This window comes from Anguilla anguilla, chromosome 9, assembly GCF_013347855.1.
Source record: "Anguilla anguilla isolate fAngAng1 chromosome 9, fAngAng1.pri, whole genome shotgun sequence".
Lineage (NCBI taxonomy): Eukaryota > Metazoa > Chordata > Actinopteri > Anguilliformes > Anguillidae > Anguilla > Anguilla anguilla.
This window is the reverse complement of record NC_049209.1, coordinates 16,505,592-16,520,001: the sequence shown is the minus strand read 5'-3', so window position 1 is coordinate 16,520,001 and position 14,410 is coordinate 16,505,592. Positions and strand designations below refer to the sequence as shown.

At 44.0% G+C, this 14,410-nt stretch overlaps 1 protein-coding gene across 2 annotated transcripts; it reads right to left on the bottom strand.

The window, feature by feature from the left end:
• Positions 1-423: 423 nt before the first annotated feature.
• Positions 424-10,992, bottom strand: htatsf1 (HIV-1 Tat specific factor 1). 2 transcript variants are annotated; one of them, XM_035434875.1, is made up of 10 exons: positions 10,905-10,992; positions 8,785-8,949; positions 8,222-8,441; positions 8,067-8,114; positions 6,675-6,829; positions 6,400-6,563; positions 6,077-6,173; positions 2,134-2,223; positions 1,740-1,877; positions 424-1,433 (listed from the first exon to the last, which is right to left on the bottom strand). In XM_035434875.1, the coding sequence occupies exons 2-10, from the start codon at positions 8,947-8,949 to the stop codon at positions 1,101-1,103; spliced, it is 1,410 nt and encodes a 469-aa protein (XP_035290766.1). In that variant the 5' UTR covers positions 10,905-10,992; the 3' UTR covers positions 424-1,100. The 2 variants fall into 2 exon arrangements, with proteins under 2 accessions (XP_035290766.1, XP_035290767.1); XM_035434876.1 differs by having other exon boundaries at positions 10,840-10,942.
• Positions 10,993-14,410: the final 3,418 nt, after the last annotated feature.

Sequence of the window (14,410 nt, the reverse complement as noted above, 5' to 3'; positions counted from 1 at the left end):
GTTTTCTCAATTTTCTTTTCTCTAACCACTAATTAGCTCTGAAAAATGCTCAGAAAAAGATTCAATATTTACAATTACTTTTAGAAAAAAAAAATTTGACAAATTTCCCAGGTTACACAGACCCAATGGCATTACCTGCTTCTTCAACCAAGCTCCATCTCAGAATTACAAAACTGAACAATACAAAAAATTGTGAAAACAAATTGTTGATAGCAAGAGCTACATAGCATGTTAGAAAATTTCCCCTATCATAAGGATGTCATACAGAAGCGCATGTATACAATAGCAGAGGTGCAACAATTCTGGCATATTACGAGCATTCAGAAGATGCAGCAAAGTTTGGTAAGTGTTCTCAAGTCATGAATTTAATCCATCACGAGATCATATGGAAGGGAAAATGTAATAGTGAAATAATAAAACAAATGCATGTTGACTGGTCTGTTTTATTGAGATCGAATACTTCCATCAATTTAAAACAACTTTCAGTCACAACTGTTATCAGATTAAGCTGGTCTCAAGTCATATTTGCTTCTATTTTTGGAATGAATGAATTTAAGGACTTAAAATTATTGTTTGTTAATTCCGAATTTGCATTTGTGAGAAAGACAAAGTATTTACACTTACAGCGCACAATGCCGTAGACTATAGACACTATAACCCATTCCGTTTTGTTAAAACTTCCAAGGCCATTCAGTCCACTTCATTACGCAGACAACACGAAATGACAATGAATCAGTCCGACACAAAAACACCTACCATCCCTCATTTGTTATGGATTTATTTAAGTATAAAAGGGGCAAAACAAGTGTATCGCAGCATTTCGATGTCTTGGTATGAGAAGGAAGGCGGGGTGAGCTTTATGAAAGGGGAAGGCATGTTAGACCAGTCCAAAGATTCAAATCTCCAGGAGGACACGCTTCGACCTTCATCTATTCACAAACAGTTCATAAGTCTTCCGTCCTTCAGCGGTAGCACCTCCAAATTCCTACTGATATCATGATTTAAACAAACAAACGAACAAAAAACGAAACAATCAGGCAGTACGGTCTGGCGATGGCCACCTCAGCTGGTAATGACGAAATGGAGGGTATCCGGGGCAACTACGACTCGTCATCGCTTCCCGCCAGACTGCTGTCGGTGGAGTCGGCCTCCGCCGCCTCGGACGGCCCGGCCCCGTTCCCCAGGGACTCCGCGGCCTCCGCGGCCTCCTCCCCCTCTGCGCCCGTCGCCGTCTCTGGCGCGGGCGCCCCCGGCGCGCTGGGGGGCTCCTCCGTGCCGGTCTGGGGGTCCCCCTGGGCCGGGCCCTTGTCCGCTCCCTCGGCGCCGGCGTCTTTAGCGGGTTCGCCCCCCGCCGCTCCTTTCTCCTTGCCGTCCCCCAGGAAGCTAGCCCACCCTTTCAGCCTCTCCTCCCGCTCGCGGTTAGTCTCCTCCACCTGCACACGCACACGCACACGCACACACACACATACATAATAAACCATAGCAGTTACAAACCGCAGAGACTACTACACTTTCCATTTAAGTCAAATGCCACAACAGACATTATCAGTACCCAAGCAAAGCACTGCACAAAAAAGTACAGTGGCCCACTCAGTTGTTGCCTTAAACATTTGGTGTACACACAGCATGCGGGTAAAGGATACACTATACCTGCGCATCTGAACATTTTCCACTTTTGAAAAAGCCCCACCCCTCTCGACAGCATTTTTCAGGGATGTGCTTTGATGCGCTGGCTGTACCTGGTAGTCCGTGGCGCCGTCCCACAACTGGGCTGACAGCTTCCTGCCCCCGAACCAGCGCCCGTCCAGCGCCAGCTGGCACACGTCCGCGTCCTCCGGCTCCTTGAACGCGACCGAGGCCACTCCGTCCGGGTGTCTCTGGGAAGGGAATGGTCATCCGGCGGTCAGTCTGACCCCACGGCGAGGGGTGGGGCGGGGGGGGGGGGGACACACGGACGTCAGGCTTAAGGCCTCTGACTTATCAAGACGCCCAACGAACGCGCTGACGTACTGTCCGGCCGAAATCACAGAACGGGCGTGTCCTTCTACCAGAAGCCGTCGACCGTGCTTTTCCCCTGCGGCCTTTAGGACATTATTTGCAGGACGGAAGCCACGGCCGGACTTTGGCACTCACGTCGAAGATGATGACCTTCTTCACCTGGCCGAACTTCTCGCACTCTATCCGCAGGTCGTCGCGGATCTCGTTCAGCACCAGGGGGTCCTCCTGAGGAGAGACGGAGGGCCGGCAGGCGGAGGAGTGAGACGGGCGCGGTAATCCCTCCCGTCTGACGCGTGGCGTCGCGGAGGTGACCATTTTATTTTAATAAACCTGAGGGACTTTTCCCGCCTCCACCACGCAAAGAAATAAATCGCAACAAACAGGCCTTCTGAATAACAATAGGGCTACAATGGCTGCTTTAAAGCCCGTTCTTGGCTCCATATCCAGACTGAATCAATCAAAGTCCTCTTCGCTTCTAATTCCCTGAAGCAGGTGTTGAAGTGAATAAAAAGTGAGTTTTCACAGTTTACTGACGCTTCAGAACAGAAGGGTGGATTTAATGTGAAGAGGATTTAAGAGAGGCACATCGCTAGCTTGTCTGTGGGAAGCATGGCCCAGCATTGAGAGTGGGCCCAATAACTAAAGGATGGCGCTTTTTATGCGCATCACTAAGCAAGATTATACTTTGTATTATATTTATATATGTGATCGCCTTCGGCAGGGAAATTTCCAGGACAATAAGGAAAACTTGTAGATTGGGTTCAACCAGCAATCAAAGCAGTCTCACTGAACAAGTCTTTATTTATCAGGCATAATAGCACTAGCTTTTTATGCTTTTAAGGTTTCTCCAAAATGCAATCCTGCAGAACTATGAAAAGCACCATTGGAACTTCAAGCATTGCACCATAAGCTTGTTAACAAGCCAAATCGAATCACTTTGTTTGCACTGAAGTCTTCAAAAGAAAACAGTGACCTCAAAATATTTGACATTACATAACAGTGCTACGGCATGGCATCATACTCGGGGATCGTCCCTAGCAACAAAAGACAAACAAAAGACTGCTGCTCCACTGGTTTTTAACAAAAACATTTTAGTAGATACATTTCATTCCATTAGAGCGAAATTCAGATTTTTTCAGTATCTCATTTGAGTATTATGACAGGCTTTCGGGTGAGTCACTGGTAAGGTGTAGCACCGTAATAAGCAATTTAGACTTAGAAGTCCATTCATGATGTTACAGACTAGAGCTTGTGAATGGACTACCCCAAGCTTCATTATAGTACCATTGATCAGCTGCTCCCTCAGCAAATTCACATGCAACCTATAAATGACGTTCTCAACAAGGAACTATTATGAATATTAAAATGTAAACTTTTGATACCTACCTTTTTGTCAAGTGAGCCAACTAGGAAGTGAAGTTTGGCACTTACTGAAAGAGCAAGTTAAAAAGTTCTCTAACATTCTAACATTACCTAGGGGCCTCCATCCTTGCCATTACAAGATAGGTAAAGCCATCTATCTTTATGTTTCTGTAAATTCTTATACTGCTAGGCTAACTGGCTAGAGTGAGCAGAAGAGCAAGCTCATTATTTAGCTAGCTGTAGGACTTTAATTTGCGTTTTCTCCATCCATTCACTTCAGGTTTTGATTTATTTTGCTCTAATTTGGTCTTTAGTTTCCCTTGTTTCACTTCTCCGACTCCCTTGGATGAATCACAGACCTTTCTTATTTGTACTGCTATTAAATGCACAATAAAGCTTCATCACAACTTTCCTGCAATGCACTCGAGAGGTGAATAATTGGACCTTCCCATTATTAGGGGCTGGGAGCTCAGTGACCATCTGCCACTCTGTATTTTATATTAAACTTTGGGCTGCCATTCTGTATCTTATATTGCACATTGGGACAACACTGACATCCTCTTCTCCTGTATCATAGACCAACAATGGCGTGTGGCAAGAGTGAGAATGGGGCCGAGAGTCATTAAGTATTTTTACATATGTTGGGCTGAAGCACTTGGCTGGTATTCAGGAATGCCTTGTGAAAGCACAGTGCGTGACTCTGAGATCTGGGAGCCTGTAGCCTCCGCACAGAGCCAAGGGACTCAGGAGCCTGCGGGCTGCCATTCAGCCTGGGGGGAGCCAGGGAACACGGAACCAAGACACAGGCAGGCACGCGGGCACGAGCACCCACATTCCGCGTCACTGCATAGCCCCAAATTCAGTCTAATTATGCACCCCAAGTTCAGTATCACAGTGTAGCCCGAATTCAGCCTGACAATGGATCCCAAATTCAGCCTCGCAATGCACCCCAAATTCAGTCTAATTATGCACTGCATGTTCAGTATCATTGTGCAGCCCAAATTCAGCCTCACAATGCACACCAAATTCAGTCTCATTACACACTCCCAAGCCCAGTCTCATTACGCAGCCCAAATTCTGTCTAATTATCCACCCCAAGTTTAGTATCATTGTGTAGCCCAAATTCAGCCTCACAATGGACCCCAAATTCAGTCTCATTACACACTCCCAAGCCCAGTCTCATTACGCAGCCCAAATTCAGAATCCCTATGTAGCCCAAAATCCAGGCTCTGAAGGCAGTCCCTCGCGCACCGTCTGTGGGTGAATTCGCCGGCTGCGTGACGGGCAGGACGGGAGCGCGGCTCCGCTGCCCCACCCGAATTCCTGACAGCCGCGGCGCTCGCGACGATCGGCCATGTGAGCCGGAATGTGACCCAACCTGGTCTCCGCCCCGACGAGACAGCGAGGAAGCAAACGCACAGAGGAGCGGTGGCCCAGCAGGGAGGAAAGAGGGGCTTCAGAACAACCAGCACCGGCTTCACAAACGCAGGGCCACACGCAACCGCACGCCAGCACTTAAAATACTGACTATAAACCTCTGTCTCAACTGCATCTCCTCAAATTTATATTACAGCTTCTCTCACACAGCAGTGTGTCTGGCTACTGAATTTTCACATTACACTGCGTTTTATTTGCCGTGTGCGGTTATCCAAAGCCACGTACGATAACTGCATACCGAAGGTCACTGGACCTACTACAGAACACAGGTTCGATAAGATACAGTTCTCATTAAGTATCAGTTATCAATAGCCAGGAACGTCAAGTCTAGTTCACTCAGTGAGGATAGGCAAGTCACTACAGTCATGGCAAGTCAAACCAGAAGTGAGGCATGATTACAAAAGAAATTTAGAACTGAGAACCTGCGGTGACCTCTGTAAAATGGAAGGGGGGGGGGGGGGTTAGCCGCACAGGTGAATTTTAGCTCCCTGTCGCGAGTCTGTTTATTACCTACGATCGGCCACACGCTGGCTGGCAGTCGAGCTGGAATTTATGCACGCGCTCAGCAACATACACCTGGTGATGGGCCATATAAATCACCACTGCAGGAATGCCTGGAATTTCTAATGACTTTGTATGTGGAATCACAGCAATGTCATTTGCTGAATGAAATGCATTTAAAGAAACCGGGCTTAATGAGTTTATACCAACAATGAGGGCTGTGGTATTACAGGAAGAGGCTGCAGTAACTTTGGGCTTTCTTTAAAGTTGGGTTCTGATCTACCTATGTTGAAAGGGAATGTAATTACACATGAAGGTACAAGTTAAAATCACATCTGTCCTCTTCAATGTTTTAACATAGCAGTATTCCAATGATACCTAGCAGTATATGTGATTTTTAAATGACTTTTACACAACCCATAAAGCCTATATTTCAGTAGTGCACGGTTTCTGTTTTTTTTTGTCAAAATTCTGGTTTTGCCACATCCAGTGGCGCCCAAAGCCGTTTATTATGGCCTGCAGTGAAGCTTCTACAATTGCTAAGCATGCGAACCAAAACTAATTTCACAGACTCTGAAAAACTGTGGGATCGCAGGTGGAAATAAACAGCTCTGCTAAAAGTGGCATCACTAAATTTGAATGCAAAGGCAGAGATGTTGTAGCTCGCTGCATGCCGTCCCTGTCAATCACACTATGAATGACAGGAGGCCAGCGTAGGCCCTCCTCCGCTCCCTGCTGGCTGGCTGGCCGCAGGCGAGGGCCATACAGGAGCGCTCACCTCGAAGTCGCTGGGGTGGAACATGTTCTGGATGATGAGCACGCGCTCGTGCCTCTTCCGCACCTCGCCCTTCTTCTCCGGCCGCCAGTCCAGCTGCCTACGCGGAGGAGCAGGTGTCAGGGCTCGCGGAAGAGCGCGCGGGTAAAACGCCCCCCCCCCGCCCACACACAACCACCGCAATTTACAGGCAATACAAGAATATATCTTTCTCTTTCTCTAAGGACAGGGTGAGGGTCATGATGTATGTACTGTATGTGTATAAGTGCATCTCTAAGGACAGGCTGAGGGTAAATGAATGACTCAGAAGGGGGCGAGGGATGTACTTCTGTTGCTGCTGCATCTTCTTGCGATACTCCTTGTTCTTCTTCTTCTTCTTTTTGGCGTCATACTCGCCCTTGAGCTCAAAGCGCGCTGCCTCCACATGCAGCTGGTAGCCTCTGACCTCACTCTCATCCAGGAGCCGCTCTGCCAGGGCCACCGACTCCTTCTGCAGGAGAGCGCAGGCACAGAGACACTGTCATCTGCGCAGAGCAGAAACACACACACACACACACACACACACACACGCACGCACACAGCCTCACACGCAGGTGCTCACCTTCAGGTAGCAGCAGAGCCCGTCTCCCTTCAGGTTGCCCTGGTTGTCCTTATAGAGCTTCACCTTGTACTCCTCTGTGATGGGATCCCGCATAACAATGCCACACTTGGACATGAGCTCCACAAACTCATCGGGAGTGACATCCAGAGGCAAGCCTGGAGGAGAGGAATGCACCCTTCACCCGCCAGCCACATCACACCGACACCTTTACTGTCCAGTCATTGGACAGAAACATCCAAAACCATCCAATCCGAATAGAGAGACATCCTAACTGCCAGTTCCTTCTATTTTATCTATTTCCAGAGCAGTGAAGAAACTTGGGAAAAGATCACACTGATAAGACTAATGCCCTACAAGAGTAGATGCTTAAATACTACTCCACATTAACACCCATACTGGAACAACACTGACCCGTCCTAAACCAGGCTATTACGCTATAGGCTAAAGCGACTGCGCAAAACGTTATGAGTAATACGGTTCCAGATCTGTAAGGTGAGGTACTGTGGGATGCAGGAATGTCATTGTAGCTACATGCGCCCAACCGTACCTCAAGTGCAAAGTAAAAAATACAACTTCATTCTTTGTTTCTGCCACTAGATGGCACTGAAAAGCCAACAATAATATATAGCAGATGATCTAATGGAGGTGCAGAACAGATTTAGAGTTAGCTGTCAATGTTGGGTTTTGTCTTTTAGATATCTAGATTTTCACTAAGCTAGAAAGTACGTTTTAAAGTGTCAATCCTTCATTTTTCATATTAAAAAATGCCATATTTCATACCTTTTCACTCTGGTATTTTTGTAGCAATATCGATTCATTGTGTTCGCATTTTGCAATTGCTCATCAATATGCTGTTTTCTACTGATGGTGTCGGGTGCAACAATCCCGCCAAGTATTCAAATATTATGGTGCACACACAGGAACTTGCATAATGGGAAAGAGCAAGCATCTAAAATTGTTCAATATTACCATGTCAGACAACACCGTTAGTTATCACTAACTCCAAAATACACTACCAAAATTCTTTCCAAAATTCCAGAATTCCAAAATTCTTTCTCCAAAATACACTACCGCTCGATTATTATAAGAAAAATGAGCACTCAGTGTGCTCCTAGTAATAGCTTCATTCTGAATGGAACTCTGGTATTTGGAATGTGAAAACAAACTTTCGTGACCACCAGTCACCACAGATGCCACCAAATCCACCAAAACTGAAAAATTAAGAATTAAGTTCCTAAGTACTCAGAATAATCCCTCCCATATGGCAATTATTTCTGAATTACAGGGATGACGTGTATTTCAATTACAGAGCAGTCAGATATTCAGTAAGACTGCTAGCTTGCATGGCTACCTCACCTAAAGACTACGGCACTGGCGATGAGGCGAGCTCACCTGATACGTATACGTTTGTGTTCTTGTCTTTGTCGACGTCGAACCAGCCTGGAAAAAAGATCACATTTTCAGACCACGCTCTCCATTTTTCCCTCGTTTTGCTTCGCAGACCAGCTCTGGGTGACACCTCCACCGCCGCTGCGTAATGCGTGTACCTGGCTCTGCTTTTCGTTTCTCTCCCTTCTTTTTCGCCTCCGCGGCCTGGGCTCCATCTCCGCCCGGCGCGGTGTCCGCGCTCGCGGTTGGCGGGTTGGGCGCGGTGCCAGGCTTGCCTGGCACGTCCGCTTTGGCGGCGCCAGAGGCGGACGGGTCCGCCTCGCCGTCCTCGTTGAACCCGTAGTTGGCGTGGTAGGCCGCCAGGAAATCTTCCGTTATCTGCAACCAGGGAAGAAGGAGACCTAGCGAGTCAAAAAGGGGTGGCAGTGTAGTATAATGGGAAAGGAATTGGTCTTGTAACCTAAAGGTCACAGGTTCGATTCCCAGGAAGGACACTGCCGTTGTACCCTTGAGCAAGGTACTTAACCTGCATTGCTTCAGTATATACCCAGCTGTATAAATGGATGCAATGTAAATGCTATGTAAAGGTTGTGTAAGTCACTCTGGATAAGAGTGTCGGATAAATGCCTGTAATGTAATGTTACGTAATGTAAAAATCACCCAGACTAGACGAAGGCGCGGACGGCGCGTTCGTGTAAAGGGTCGCCGAAGTCCGGCCTACCTTGGGAAACCACGCCTTCTTGTCCTGATCCCAGTCGTAGACGGTGCCGTCCTCGGGGTCTGTGTACGTGTAGGGGTCGTCTTTGTCCCCCGTCCGCTGCCCGTACAGCTGCTGCATCCGCAGCTGCTCGTCAAACTCCTTGTTCCCATGCAAGTTCCCACTCATCTGCGTGCACACAGCAAGCACTACACCGTCATATCCCAGCCCAAAGGGAAGAGGATTACAGGAAAGCAGCCATCCAGCTGCTGAACCACACACATCCTCTCTATGAATGAATTACATCCATTACCTCTAGCAGTAATTTACACGATTGCTTGCTGCTCACACTAACACACACATTTCAGTTTAGTTTCAGCACAGTCAAAATTCTGTTTCAATACTTATTATATAATTTCAACCATGCAGATTAGTTGCATCAAAAACACCTAAACCTTTACTTATGTACACTTATACACACATCATGCTATTAACTTTATTTACAGATGTGACTATTTTAAGATGAAGTGTAACTGTTATTGTGACAATTATGAAAAATGCCACTCTCCCTCTGACTGGATCGAGACTTCAACAAACTTTTTTTTTTTTGAACATTCAAACAAGATGAGGAAAGTAATTCTTTAGCAAAAAGACAAATACATTAAAACATCCCATTAAAAGACACAAATGGACAACACACCATTTTACTCAGTTCTGAAAACAAGTACAAATGTTGCTTAGCGTTTAATGAGATGTTAAGTGTGCCACTGTACCCATGTGGTACTACACCTTAACGTAAATGTGGCTTCATTTCAAATATTGTTTTGAAAACTGATTCAAACCTGTTCTAGTGACATTTCTTCAAAGGAAGCAATGTGGGCATCTATTATATGAAGGTTTATGAATGATTAAACATCTGTTCTATTAATTTTCTTGTGCTTAATTTTAGTATATTACTTTGCAGTTAATATGTTCAGCTGATACTGTTATCCAAGGCAAGTTAAACAGCGTATAGTCTTTTTATATACAGTCAGTTTATGCAGCTGGTTAAGTACCTTGATCACAGCTCCCTAACCATTATGCTACATATAATTAATTCGTTTGTACAGCTGTCAATTTTAATTGGCATCATATTAGCAACAGAGGCTGTCCTTTCGCACAGTGGTTGAGCACCATTTAAGAGCATAAAAACATGTCAGTCCGTTTCAATGCTGCTTCACGGGCATCAGTTTATCAGACGGTGCCGCACAAACACACTCTACTTATCTTGCGTCCACCATTAGCCCATTCAGGACATCGGTGTAGTACCTGCTCTGAACTAGTGCCCATGTGCAAGCAGCAATGACCATTGCGAGGACTTCAAACATGTCGTCTGAGTCATGCTTCTGTTTTCAAAGCGACAGGCAGTGACATCATGTCTTATTATACATCGATATGTATTTATCTTCATAATTATACAGTAACTATACAGAAGCAAACACACAGCTATTGCTAGCGTTCAATCGTTTAACTCAACTAGCTATATCGCTGCATGAATCACGTAACCTATTAAAGAGTTATAAAGCAAATAGTCTCCTGGTTAAAAATTGTTGGCCGACATGCTACTGACTAAATATAAGCCATAGTAGTAATTATCGTTATGTTTGGTAAGTAGCACGAGCTATCCTCAAATAAGCTGCTACACAATAACAGCTACACAGCAACTATGTGACGTTCATCTCAATGCAACTTGCAAGCCAACAGTTGGCTAACTAGCGAATTTAGTACAAAACGTAAACTCGTTAAGAACCCAGCAACATAGAACTAGGTGGGAAACAAGCTAGCTAGCAGTGTTAGCAAACTAGCTACTAAACTATAGCTTTCTAGATCCTACATATATACATTTTTATTCGAAACCACTTAGCTACTGGATTAAACCATAGCTAACCGTTGGTTACATTGACTTCAACATGTGAATGCATGCGAATGTAGCTAGACAACTAGCTAGTTAGCTAACGCTAGCCAGCTAAAGTGCTAGCCGTTCGCTAGCAAATAAATTGAGCAAAAATTTAGGGTTGCGTTAAACGGGGACGGCCTTACTGCTTAAGATGAAAAAATGAAATGGTGTAATGCTTTTCGTTCTATTTCATCCACTACTATCATACCTTTGAACATCCACGAGAACGGAGTGAATCTCTAGCAACAATTTAACATACGTCCGGCCTCGAGCTTCCGGTATAAACTTCCGGTGAATTCTTACCAATTTCCTTCCAAAATAAAAGCATTGCTTGAGCTAACGTCAGTAGTGGTGAATAAAAGCATAAAAATAACTTTACCATAACCACTCAACAGCTCATTGCTTTTAATTAAATATATTAATTTAACATATATTAAATATATGAATACTAATATATTAATGGAAAATGCAGTCATATTATCTTTATCCTAGTTTAACCAATTTGAATGTGTTTTGAGAGCAGATGTGATTTTGTCAACCAGATGCGGTCCTTGATCATTTACCTTACTGCCCTCTTCACCCATTGGTTGCTTTCCTTTCATTTATTGCATTTGTCACAATGAGTTTTCCTCAGCTTTTCGTAAAAAACGTATTATATTCAAATTAATTAATTCTTACATGTTAAAAACTATGATCAGCTTCATACTGAATTAATTTATTCTGCCATTCCGACTGTTTTTTTTAAGTAATGTTATTTAATAGCACTTTTAAGATTGCTCAACTTTCAAGGTTCAAAGTTCTGTAGATTATAAATTCTAACCTCCAGGGACAAGCCTTTTATGCTGGCAAAGCAACCATACATACATTACATAAACCTATATTTTGTGCCGTTCAGCAAACAAAATATTATTAGTTTTGTAAACTACATTTTATTGCTCTATAATTACCAAAATTACCACATTCACGTAACTAAGAATTTTACACTGGGCCAAATTTAAAAGTGCCACTGGAAACCATAATTGGGAGAACAAGATGTTTTCACAGTGCAGGCTCACATCCACTACTGCTCTTTTCAACCATTCAACCACATATGGTTTGATTAAAAAAGTGACTGAGCTGAAATTTATTTCCAAAGGTGAGACGTTAAAGAAATTAAATGCATCCGACCACATTTTGTGCTACTTTCAATCTTTATTTTTGGAAATTGTAAGACTCCAATTAAATTATTATTCAATTATGATAATGGCTTCCATTCCACCCTCATAATTGAAACAGCTGGATGCAAAACAACATTTTCTGTGTTGCTAAATATACAGTTAGTAGTAGTAAGTAGCTTATTGTTTTTGATTTAACATCTTTTGGCAGCCAAACCAGCAACAACTTTGAACCAAGGCAAAATGAAGTGAGCAGACAGGCAGTATTTCTTAAATTGAAGCATATACAAACAGACATACAGTACAGAACCATTAAATTGCAGCAAGATAGTTCTCTTTTACTCTGCAGATAATCAAAGGTCCTTCACATTCTATTTCACCATTTCCTGATAAGGTGCGACAACAGCTATTTTGATCAACTAACCAGATGGCCGGCTGCCATATTCCATCTGTCTTCTGTTTTTCTTTAAGACAGGAGTTTATGACAAGGGGTAGAATTTGTAATGCTTCACCTTTAGCAAAAGGTAAACAGTACCTCCATCTGATTTGCCATCTGGTTGATCTCGTAATATCTGTGGTGGAACTCATACTTTAAATGTGTTTATCATGTTATGTGGGGCCAGTGGTGCCAGGAGGGTGACGTGCAGGACAATCAGCCAAGTCCAATCAGCCAAGATTTTTTAGGCCAGCATGAGGGTCTCAAATGTAAAATCAGTGAGTTATCTGTGAAGTGTTTACAGAACAATCAGAGGGAAATAGCTGCCTTTTCAGTTTGTAACATTTTGATGACAAACTTTGATTTGAATATTTTGATTTTGAAGCATGTTATTCATGAATGTTTGTTATTATTTGGCATAGAAACATCATAAGTGCCTTGTAACAGCAGAAGTGAGCATAATTCATCTGTCCAGTAGAAGTACTCCACATTCCCTCTTGTGCAGGAGGTGGTGACTCCAATCGTGCACCTCAAACCCTCCCACAAACTTTCACTCCAGAATAACTTTGTCAAGCTTTCCCTTTCCATTATTCGTCACCCTCTCAAAACTCCAGGAATGTCCTACTTAATCACTCAACCTGTTATCTGGCAAGCTTGTCCACCATTAATCACATCCAGCATCGTTTTGCTAGTATCGAGCAAACCCATTAATTCTGTTGTTAGCGACCCATATGTGCTTGGCCAGTAAATCAGCTGTTTGTTTCCTGTTCTGTGGGGTAATTCTTTGTCCTGTTGTTCGCTCTTTCCAGTCTACATCAGTATCAATTCAACAAACTGAAGGCTTAGAGGTGCCCTCCCAAATGTGAGTCCTTTTTAACACTAATCTGTCAATGTCTTTGACATGATGCTGAGTCTGTTTGTTTTGAACATGAATAAGACTTTCTCTTTTCAGATGTGGCTGTGTTCATCACAATCTCATAATTTAACATTTATTTAGAATTAGTACAATTTTCCATAACTAATTCACGTTTGCAGAGCTTATACAAGAGGACATATCAACAACATGAGCTGTAATACTGAAAGAACAGACAATGCTTCCTCTTCCTCTCAGAGGAATACACCACTGCTGTCACTCCCTCACCTGTCCACCACCCTCTTCCTCTGGTTGTCTCTTCTCCTCAGTTAGAGGCAGGGAGGCTCTAGTGGTGCCACAGTCCAGGCCGGTATCTCAGCGTGCTTGCTGGGAAATACAGACCTGGCTGAAGTGGGCAGTGCATAGACAGCAGGGTTGGCATTTGAAGTGGTTCCAGATGGAGTGGCTGAGCCAGCAGAGTGCATAGGGGTTTGATGCAGAAGGAGCTGAAGGCCAGGGCCCATCACAGGAACATTGAAAATAGAGCAGTACAGGTGCTGCAACCGGTTGGACAGCAAGTGCAAACAGGAGCACCAACACTAGCACCATCTGGTGGTGCTGCTATAACAATGCATCCCATTATTATTATTATTATTATTATTATTATTATTATTATTATTATTATTATTATTATTATTATTATTATTATTATTATTAATAATACCTGTTTACCGGCATGAGACTGCTCCTCCCCAGGCATGCCAGAGCTACCCCAAATCAGCATCCTGGCAATTAGACAGTACTAGGTTGAGATGACTGCCAATGGAATTGAGCAGAAGGCAATGAATTATGCTTGAGAGTGCATCTCCTGCTGCCGGTTCGATCTCCCGCCATGGGCGTGTCGAAGTGTACCTGAGCAAGACACATAACCCCTAATTGCTCCCAACGAGCTGATTGATACCTTGCATGGTAGCCTTTCACTGTTTGTGTGTGTGTGAATGGGTGAATGAGAGGCAACAATTGTGAAGCGCTTTGGATAAAAGCGCTATATAAATGCAGTCCATTTACCAAAAGACTGGTTGACAACTGGTACAGTGAAGAAGCAGAGGTCAGGGAATATGGCCTTGGGGATAACTACTTAACTACTAATTCCTGTCCCAGGAAGGTAGGCTTCACATTGTAGTTGTTATAACAGAGAACATCAGCATCTAACTCCAACCTAAATATCATTCAAGCATCAAATGGAAGAGAAGACCTTGTGTCAGGGGTCT